This window comes from Convolutriloba macropyga, chromosome 5, assembly GCF_964194025.1.
Source record: "Convolutriloba macropyga chromosome 5, txConMacr16.3, whole genome shotgun sequence".
NCBI classification, from domain to species: Eukaryota; Metazoa; Xenacoelomorpha; order Acoela; family Convolutidae; genus Convolutriloba; species Convolutriloba macropyga.
Genome location: NC_134472.1, coordinates 888,648 through 899,752, shown reverse-complemented (window position 1 = coordinate 899,752; position 11,105 = coordinate 888,648). Strand labels below are relative to the sequence as shown.

The 11,105-nt window shown below is 36.5% G+C and overlaps 1 protein-coding gene across 1 annotated transcript in view; it reads right to left on the bottom strand.

The window, feature by feature from the left end:
- Positions 1-338: 338 nt before the first annotated feature.
- Positions 339-11,105, bottom strand: part of LOC142339683 (uncharacterized) — a 102,875-nt gene continuing 92,108 nt past the window's right edge. The window contains exons 20-24 of the mRNA XM_075389903.1: positions 4,588-4,632; positions 3,964-4,118; positions 1,763-1,888; positions 1,188-1,443; positions 339-638 (exon numbers count right to left, since the gene is read on the bottom strand). Of these exons, the coding sequence (XP_075246018.1) occupies positions 631-638; positions 1,188-1,443; positions 1,763-1,888; positions 3,964-4,118; positions 4,588-4,632 (590 nt within the window). The 3' untranslated portion in view covers positions 339-630. The remainder of the gene's footprint in view (positions 639-1,187; positions 1,444-1,762; positions 1,889-3,963; positions 4,119-4,587; positions 4,633-11,105) is intronic.

Here is an 11,105-nt window from a genome sequence, read left to right as displayed (position 1 = left end):
TAGTAATTATAGGTCACTCAGGTTTTTTGGTGCCTTTCAAAACTAACAAATTTTTTCCTGTTGTTTCTGTTCCAAACTTCAGTTTTTTCGTAACAGCTTGATAACAATTTTTGGTACCAATGCAAACTTTTCTGAATTATCCTTTTCGATGTATTGATTTGTTGTTTTCAAAAGCGAATATGGGAACATTCTGTGCCACGCAAAAAACAAGCGAGCCTTCTTGTTTAAAAAAAATATTGCTGTTTTTGCCAGTATAAATGACTAGTTGTGTCGGAATAACAAAGGAAATGATCCCAACTTTCAACTTAGCCTCCCAACTTCGAAGTAAAACAAAATGGTAGTGCGCAAAATAAATTCAGCTATTAAACTTAATTTTTGGTCAGTAGAATATGAAGTTACACAATGGTGTTAGGGTAAGCACTTTTGACTGTAAACAGATACCGCCGAGGAGAAGGCAGGGAAAGTAAGAGAGATCTGGCGAAAGCAGGTGGGAAAAGAATTAAGATAGTTCTAGAAAATTTAATCTCGAAGCTGTAGTTTTGATTGGTTGGCGTGATTGTGTGGGGACAACGCAAATGGAGCAGCTCGTGTGTTGAATTCGTGACCACTCTTAGTTGAGCTGATAATTGCTTATTTCACTGAAACAAAAAGAAGCAAAATAACGCTACATTTTTTTGATCTTTCCTATTATATCCCCTAGCTTAGTGGCCATAAGTACTGATTAAATATAGGAATCTAGTGTAATACGGCCCATATTCAATTTATATAGAGAGGCTTCTTTTAAATTTGGAGCAATCTAAATTAGGCCTTCTGATTTTTTTTCAGAAAAGCTTCGAATTATTTGTTATTCTTAAGTGAGAGGTAGACTATAGTCAGATTTTTTAAATGGAAAATTAGTTTCCATAAAAGGGATCATATATGGTTCCTTACTAATCATAGCAAGAATATAAACTGTTTTTATGGCTTTGATGGACCATATATGGTTCGTTCTGTGGTATGTAAGGTACCATATATGGTACTTCTTATGGTACGTAAGTTTGGTCAACCCGGGTAAGTATCAAATTCGATATCTAATAAATAGTTTTTGCCAAAAAAGGATTCTCATTTTTCAGACTTCGAGTCAAGCAAACGTCGAAACAAGGAATTGGGCAAATTATAGACAGACAGGTCAAGTTGACTCTAATAACCATAGGGCAGCAGGACAGTTCTGACATCTGCATAAATGTCGTCTACACTTCTCTGGGCATCTATCTTGTGCAATTTGCCCTGTCCCTCGTAGTAGGTTAACACTGGCTTCGTCTCATTGTCAAAAGTCACTAGTCGTTTGGTGATGGTCTCCTCGTTGTCATCCGCTCTTCCGCTTGTCTCGGCTCTCTTCAGAAGTCGTTCCTTCATCACTTCGTTCGGCACGTCAAAGAATATACAAGCTGCACAAGGGGCCACCTAAATGTAATGTATACTATTCAGCAATTTCTGACATAGCAATTTTACCTGATAATGGTTGTCCTGTCATCCGTCTTTTTGTCATGAAATCGGAGGTATTCAACCTCTATCCCCCATGCTGCCTGTTACACCCCATTCCGCCAGAGTTGCAATTTATGAGTTGTTACATAGCACGTTAACTTATTCAAAATAGTATGTGCGCGTGAAGTTTCTCACGAAAACAACATCGTCTTTGTGGGCAGAAAAGGTAATTTGTTTAATTGTGTCCAGAATACGATCGATACTTCTGCACGATACGCTCGATTGCATTGTTACTAACAATTTTCTCGAAGAGTTCTCCCTGGTCGACCTTCCTGGGGTATCCATCAATCAGATAACCTTTGCTAGTCTCCTTCTCCTTCAACATCGCCGACTTCATCAGGTCCAACACTGTCTCTGTCGTCACCTGTAGCACACAAACCATTCAAATAGGAGCACAATCCTCATAATGAAAAAAAAAAACGGATCTATTTTGCCCCCCCCCCCCCAGAGTTTTTTATGCCTCCTCCCCCAATTATAAATTATGTGTTGTTATATAGCATGTTACTATGTGAATAATAGCACGTGTGCCTTGAGGTGTAAAATTTATATGTTGTGGAAAAAAGATTAGATATAGATCATGTATGTACTCCATGTCCTACCGCATCAATTCTTATATTTTTTACTGCTACGACCTTATTCGATTACCATGATTTCCTACAAGGATCACAATGGAATTTTTGGAATTTAGCGGTCTCAAGAAACTGATTGTTGTACTGATAAAAATTTGTTGAGCTTCCAGAAAGTACGAGACTGCTCAAAAACCAAGAAAATCTTTTGGGATCCTTGTACGACACCCAGAGAATCATACACGATCTTTGTATAGAATCAAGGAAGTCCTATATGATCCTTGCATGAAATAGAGGAAAATGTAGTATTTCTTTGCACGACGTGGAAAGCCTAGCTCATCCTTGTATAACATACACTCTGCTACCAAAAATATTTGTAAACATGAAGATTTTCGTAACAAAAATTACAAACATACCCGGCAGATTGCCGAAAAGCATGATTGGGATTGAAAGAATAGAAGATACTGAAAAAAATGATTTTTGTACGAAAACATTTTTTAAGTCCGATTTATTTTGCTGGCATTTCGTCGTTGAACATAACGTACTTCTGTTTCTTAGAGAGAGGCTACAGGGGCTACTATCAATACCAATAAGTATTAGAGATGGTAACTGAGACTTACAGGAACAACGTTCAAATAGCGGGCATCTAAAATTGGACTTTATGGGTTTATCCCGTTTCTATTTCTGACTTCAATTTTTTATACTGACTCTGTTCATTTTGAATTGCTTTGCTGAGCAACTGATGTTCAAAATCACTTTTAGTAGAATGAAAGAAGAGAGAAACTAGCCTAGAGAAGTCAAAAATATTTCAGGCAAAATGTTGAAAAAGCGGCAAATGGAGGTAAAGCGAAACATTTGTTCGACGAAGTAAAAAAACATAACAGGACAAGTCCTGACGTACAATTCCAAGAATTTTAATTGACTAAACAAACAACTAGACCTAGAACGGACTATGAATGGATTGGGAAAACCATTTAGAAAAAAAATCTGGTCCAAAAAATCGAAAAAACAGTAAAAATCCAAGTGAAATTGCCGCATGTGAACAAAAAACCACTAGCGAAAAAGTGAATTTTTGTTCAAACACCGTTTTCGCACTCTACTTTAATTTTAGAGCGAAAACAATTCACACCGCAAAACCACTCGCTTTTCGCTCCACTTCCTGTTTCGGCGTGACCAAAATCACCACTCCAATTTGACTTCAAAAATCATGAAAAATGTGTGAACAGATCTTAAAAAAAGACAGCGCCCCAATACAATTCAAATTCTTTGAATTGTAAAAATAGGAGCGGTATAATAGCCGGCTGAGAAGATGAGGGCGGCTATTAAACATCAAATAATACAAAACTCTGAGTTAAAATTCGTTCTTTAACAACGGCTCATTGCACCCTTAGCTTTTTTCCGCGGACTTTTTAGCAATTTAGATCTATTGTGTCTGAGACTGTTTTGATAATGGCCCAGAATATAATGACAAAGAATTCTCTTGGAATACGGCTCTGCGGTGGTTGATATAACGAAACATTGTTAAGTTGGTTAATTTAAAACTCTTTTGAGGAGCAATTCATTCAAACCCGATATCAAACAAACGCATTACTCAACTTGACCTTGTAAGTGAATCAATCGTAACAGATAGCGCTGATAGATTTAGTTGGACTTAATCGGTACATAAAATGACTTGTCGTTTAACTAAATCGAAAATCGATTTGCCCAAATCGTTTTTCAAAACGCGTTAACATTTTGTTAAAATTTATTGTTCTGGCTTTATGTTCAAAGCTTGAAAAAATTCACCAAGAAAGCTTACCTATTATAATTGGCCTCTGTGTCTCAAACAATAAAGTAGGTAACAATAATTACAGCAGATGGTAACGTGACATACCAGCTGTCCGGCCTTCATGGCTGCGTCGAGTGCCTTGCCCTTCTCTGACCCAGAGGCGACCTCTGCTCTCAAAAGGTCACCAGAGGACAAATGGGTGAAACTGAACTCGGCCACAATCTTCTCACACTGCGTTCCTTTTCCACTTCCCGGACCACCTGTACATTTACAACACACGCCTTACCAACAATTCTTTGGTTTTTCTCATCATAGCCCTCCCCCAGCTTAATTATAGCCCCCATTATTGCATATTCATGGTAATTAGGGGGCTATATAGGGGGTATTGTATGATCACTAAATTGGAAGGGCTATAATGGCAATAGAAACTCCAATTTTATTCGCTACGAAAAGTTTTCGTCTTTTTCGTACGTTTTTCCTTTTTGAACCTTTTCCCTGTACTTTTACAAAGTACATAAATATTTGGCAATTTTTCCGAAGATTACCATGGAATCTTGCTGGGATGCTATGTTAGCTTTACTAATTCAAGAAATAAAAATATTAGTACAAAATTGCACTTGTTTTTGATAAACTCTGTCCAAGTGTCGCCATGTATTTATTATAGTTAATACATTTTGTAGTGCGCGGATATGACACTCAGAATTTGTTGGTATTAAGTTACTTACTAACCCACTATGAAGAAGACAGGCTGACTAATTCCTGATGGAGCCATCCCTGAAACACAAACTCAAACACTCACATACTTTCTCCACTCTCTCTTTATTTATTGCTTCATCTTTTGCCCCCCCCCCCCCACCTTGGGGTGGTGATTTTCTACTAGGTACTAAGGGGGGGGGGGGGGGGGGGAGGGCAATTGTTGAAAAGATCCATTCATTCATTTATACTTTGCACAAAAATGCGAATTGCGTACTTCTTTGCTCATAAGCCCTAGTGGTTATAATCTTTATTAGTTATAACCCCGGCTTTTAGATTTCTAATGGGCTGAGCGGTAATTCCTCAAAAAAGGATAAAGTCCATAACTTTGGAGCTGCTGTTCCCTCCATAGATTTGCTATTTAGCAGAATAATGAGGGACAAATTTTAAAGACTTCTACTTTTGTTATTCAGGGTTTTAGCGATCAGTCAATCAAAGCTGTTCTGTCGAACAGCGTATCATAGAACATCCAATCAGAAATAATTTTGCTTAAAACTTGATCTATATCAAATCAATTAAACCGAACAGAAATTGAACGAGATAAATATCCATTGGTGGATCTATTCTGTCCCCCAATGGTTTTTTATGCCCTTACTTATAAATTATGTATTGTTTTATAGCACGTTATTATGTACCTGCGGGGGGGGGGGCGTAAAAGTTATATGCCCACTAAGCGGGGGGGGGGGGGCGTAAAAGTTATATGTCCACTAAGCGGGGGGGGGGGGGGCAGAGCAGATCGACAATTGGCTTATACTGAGGTCCCTCGAAAAATCATCTGGAATTTTTTTCCTATGGCAACCTTGTAGTACTGGTTTTGCAGAAGAATCTCTCTGTTGTCCCTCTGCCTTGTCTTTAGCTGCATGTTTGCAATTGCACTCAAATGTCACACACCTGCATCTTTTAAAACTGCCTTCTAAGTTATTCTTCTCTTGGTTTCTAGACATCTGCTGTCATCAAATGTTTTTGGTAAGCTATATTTGGCAACTTTTGGTTTAGTCATTAGGTGACATATAGCTTATTTTGGCCAAAAAAATATCGCTGCGCTTTTCTCTGTTTCTAGTTATATATGTTCTACATAATTGTAAGCAAGAAAGAAAATTAGTGAAATAAAGCAAAGTGAGTTCAAATCGTCTCGAAAGTGAAAATAACTGGAATCAAATTATCATAAAGACCCAAAACGCAATTTTTAAACATAGCAGACTTGATTCGTGTTGATTACAGCCATATATTGTCACACCCTTGACAAAAAGAACAAGAATGCAAAAATTTATGCAAATTTGTGATCTGCTATCCGCAAAAATTCCAAGAAATAAAACTCAGTCACATTTTGTATCTTCACCTGAAGTTATTACCGTGTTAACTTACTCTGCCTAATTTTGGAGAATTTTTAGAACCAGTTAATTCCGGATGTTGTAATACATTACACCGCAGAGGTATACCCCAAAACTTCCGCTTTAGTAAAAGTGGCTCGAAAATTAGATACATACAATGAACGAAATTAGGAGACATCCTTTGTATCTTACTTATCGCAAAAGGGGATCCGCCAATTTTGCGAATTAAAAGAACATTCGGATCGAAAAGTAGGTTACAAGTCTTGTAGCACGTTTCCGCTCAATTTAGGTATCTATTATTTGCATTAAAAATATCTCTAATCCGCCATTGAGCCTAATTAAATGCGCACATTTTGAGCATGCAATAAGCAATTTAATAAAGATTTAATTGAAATTTTCAAAGCTTCAAAGTGCTTTAAATACATGCAACCACAAAAACTGATTTTTCCCGAAAAATCCCTCACACATCAAAGACTTTGTATATCAATGTGGGACTGGCCACTTTTAATAAGTAGTAATAAATAGTACTAATAAGTAGTAATAGTTAGTAAAAAAGTACTATAAGTAGTAATAAAGTTGTAGTAAAGTAATACTAGTAGTAATAAATTAGGCTTAATTGCGGACTATATGCGAAATCGAGCTACATTGCGTGCGAACAATTGCTACATAAATGGAGCAGATGCATGATACAAGACGCGCGAAAAATAGGTTATAAAGTTTGTACTTGTATTTCGCGGCTAAGATTAGGACACTTTTGCGAACACGGGTTGCTAATTTCCCTTCAATTTTGCAGGTTTCTGTTAAAGTAGCTATTTTCCGCAATATTGTTGCATTTGCAATGTATTAACGTAAGAAAAGTGAACACGAGATACACGCATCGGGCATATCTGCCCGTGACGATTTGGGTACACCTCTGAGATGTAATGTACCAATGTTCTTCGCCAGACATACCAAGGTGTACTTAAAAAAAGTAAAATTGAAATCGTGAAAACTTGTTCCCTATCCCTTCCCCCATTTTTTTTTATTTTAACCGGTTTATTATTCAGAAAATATTGGTTCTGCAATATCCCAGCAGCAAAGAAAAATTTTAGCTACATGAATTTTTTAAAACGAAGTTTACCTTTTTGTATTTGATTTTTTATTCCAGAAACAACTTATAAGTACGAGCACTTAGATGTAATTGGAGAATCAATGATAAACTAATTTGATAAACTAAACATGTGTTATTTGGCGAGCAATTTTAGGACACCCGTTTTTGAGAAAAAATGATTTATTTAATACTCTCCGTCACATCTAAATTTTATTTAGCCACTTTTCTAGTAACAGTTGCGGAAACGTTAAAAGTGAGATCATGGTATTGCGAAAATGTATTATTTCAAAAAAAGTATGTACTAAGTTAGGGCAACAAAATAGGGCAAAAAATGACACGATTTTGCGTGATAAAACCATACTTTCCACTAGCACGTAACTTTTAGTCCTCAATTTTGCTATTAAAAGAAAATCAACAATAAAGAGCCGTCGGCTGTGAGCTCTAATTGCTTTAGGCTTCCCAGAACTATACTCTAACATATACTTGTACGTGAGTTTCTATGTTTTAGCTACCAATTAAATAAGTTAAGTTGGTTATTTGGTTCTGACACCTGATTCATTGTTAGGCTTCTTGATTCTCCTAAAAATAGACAATTGCTTCTCTAAAAAAAGACAATCGGCTCAGAAGTTTTTATTGCAAAAGTTGTCTAAAAGTTTTGTCCTTTAGATTCATCAAAATTTCAAATTGAGATTGAACTGATTTCGTGTTAGGCGAAAAAATCGGATTTAAAAATAGTCAGGCACTAAAACTTCGAAACAGCTCAACTTAGTCAATTAATTTGCTGTGAAATCTTAGAAGCGCTCGTGGAAAATACGTTCGCAATATAAATATGTTGGACCTTTTCCGTTTGTGCCTCCAGCTTAGTGGGTGTATATTATTTGCACCCCCAAGACGCACTTGGCGTATTTTGGCATAATGATTTACTATTTAATGACACGTGCTCTGCTACTGGGTAGGCGCACAAACGGAAAAGATCCAATATGTTTTTATCGAGTATTTGTCTAAAATATTGTCCCCCACTTAGTTGCCCTCATAAGTGAACTATTGCTAGCCCTACTTAGTCGCCCGTTCGCACTAGCAAAATCTAACTTTTGACTCTTTCTCAAGTGTCAAGAATCAGCGCTTAAATTTTTACCGTTGCGTCTCTAAACACGTTAGTATATAAAACCTAGTATCCTAGGCATTGTTCCTAGCCCCCTCGTGTCAGTATGCTAAGTCTCACGGGCGACTAAGATTTATGTTCTATGATGTAGAATTTTGTATTTTTGTCGTTAGAAGGCTTCTAGCTGGGGACTGGCTAGCGCCCAAAACTCTGTCAAAATTCCGAAAGATTTGTTTGGTGGTTCCTCTTGTAATAGGGAGTGTACTGTGTTGTCCCCAAAAAATGTTGCTCTATCGGCTGCTTGAAAACTTCACTCAAGATAATTCAATTATTAATCAAAATATGTAATACCAGCAACAAGTTATGTTATAGCCAGAGACAGTTAATTGAGTAAATTCAACAATCAAAAGTAATTTTTCTATCAAAACTAATTAATGATCCACACTAAATCAAACCAATTCAATCACTCTCTCCGCAAGTATCCACAAATCCGTCACTCTACTTCTTTTCACCGATAACTGAAATAAGTTCTGCCGCCCAGTAGCTATGTTACTGGCCAGAAACTTATAATCTTCGCAATCAACACTTTTGAAAAACGTTGCAGTTTCACTCACTGCAACTGCCAAACTATGTTCATTCGCAAAGAACTCACTAAACAACTACAATTTTCTCACTCTGAGAATCAACTGCTCCACTTGAGCTTTCTCTCTCACACAGTTTTGACTAACAAACTGCTGTGTTTCAGTCTCGTAAGTCTTTCTCTCAGACTTGCTCTCTCGCGTCTGATGGTTTTTCTTGTTCTTAAGGGTACTCAACCTTATCAGTTTTTATCAGTAAAACGTAACGTGTCGTTCCTTTTCGAACATTTTTGACCTAACGTATAAGCGTATTAGTGGGCGTAGGATATTGTCTATGCGCTGTAGTTTATCTAAAGTAAATGTTTGCTTAAGATGACCGGAATTTTGTGAACAACTCGCTTTGATAAGTTCAAGATGCAACAAAACTTATGTTTCATGTTCAACAGTTCTTATACAAGTACATACACTCTGTTTTATCCTTTTTGATGTTGCTAAAACTTGCCTGATTTAACCCAAGAATACGTTTGCTCCCCTGTGGTTCTGAGAATATTGTGTTTTAATGATCTGACAGTTATTTAAAAATAAGGGAAAACATAGTTCTTTCTGCCTTTTTCTTTGTTTTCTTTAAAGGCCAAAAAAGCGGCGGTTGCGGGTACCGGAAAAAGCCTGTTGTTTTTTTCAAGGTGCAAGGAATTGTCCGAGGAGTGATCAGTTAAAATTTCATGGTGATCGGACTTGAGGAAGTAGGGTTTTCAGGACTTGCTTGGACGCTTGGTTTTGTAACTTTGGAGTTTCTCTCTATCAGAAATTCCTTCAAACAGCCATTGTGCTCTTTTGGACTTATCAATCTATTCTCTAGAACACTTCAGGGCAATTATTAGTCCCATCTCATACATTGAACTCACTTCATAACTCGTTTTTTCCACCAAAAATTCTCTTTTGCAAATGTTTAGACCTTTTGAACCTCTAATACTTTAGTTACCGCTTTTCCTTGACAACAATGATTTCCTACAATGTGTAATTACCAAACCGATAGTAGCGTTACTTTTTCCGAGCTCTGATTCTACTAGACACTATGATTTAACCGAAAATCCCCCGCTAAATGCGACCTGACTGACAAAATTTGGATATAAGAACTCCAACAACTAATTGCAATAATTCCCAAGATCTCTTCCAATTTTCTTCTGCAAAAACAAAACACTACTGAAATAATACTCTCACTAATTCTCCCAAAATGGGGTTACCGGGTTTGGATTCAAAACACTATTGCAATAAAAAGCTAACACTTTTTCAAACCGTTTTATTTTCCTTTTCATTTCTTCATGCGTGTCCCTTCAACCATCTTTTTATTTTACTAATATTAATATGGATTCAAGCCCGTTTGATTTTTGTGCAGAAAATACTTGCTGAATTACACCATAAAAGTATCAGTTTTTAACGATTAAAAGTCTCTTTTCTACCATTTGAAAAACAAAATATTGGTAAGTGCTTTTTCTTTCACATATAATTTGCTTTGTTTTTTCACAGAGTATAGTTTGTGACAACAGCTTTACCTCTTTGTCTTTAATTGGTCTTCCCCATGCTGTGGGTAACTGTTGGAGGCTAACAAACATGTTTTTCGTTGGAAAAATACAATAAATTTGGCCGACAAATTCTTCAAAGCATTCCTTTTGTTTTTCCCTTTTTAAGCCTTAAGTTTTCCTTGTTGAGATAACCTTTAAATTTTTCCTGAAAACACTAAGCAGTAACCCCATACTTGTAGTTACTTATAGGGAATAAATACTTGCGTTTATCATACCAAAATGGCTATTAGAGGACGCATTTTTGGGATTTCGGGGAATTTATTTATTAAATTATCATTGCTTTTGCCAAGCCCTTCCATTCTTTTTTTGGTATATTCATACTTGGCTTCTTTCGTTTAATGACCTTGGAGTTTGATTCTGACTATTTCTGACAACTTGATCACCTTGCAAATCTAATCTACCTTTTGTTTACATAAGATTTCACACCAACCTAAATCGCTCAAGTTCGCTCCTTTTGTTTACTTATCAAATACGCTCAAGATAAACTTCGAAACTTTGCAAATTAATTACTATTTTGAAAGCCAAGTCCCTCTCTCAACTAGGGGTTAAAGACCCATGATTTGTATCAATTCCACACTCCTCCCTTCCAGACTATTATTCTCCCGAATAATTAAAATGTCCTGTGTACTAGTACACTTTTTCTTTAGCACAGAGCGTTTTTAGTTTAGAAACTTAGTGAACATCCGTTAGTGTGAACCAATTAAATGGAGCTCCAATTAAATGAAAATTAGAAAATGCCCAGAGCACCGTTTACTGATTAAGTAAAAATTAGAAGATATAAGCATGATCATTAAAAAATGACACAGTTAA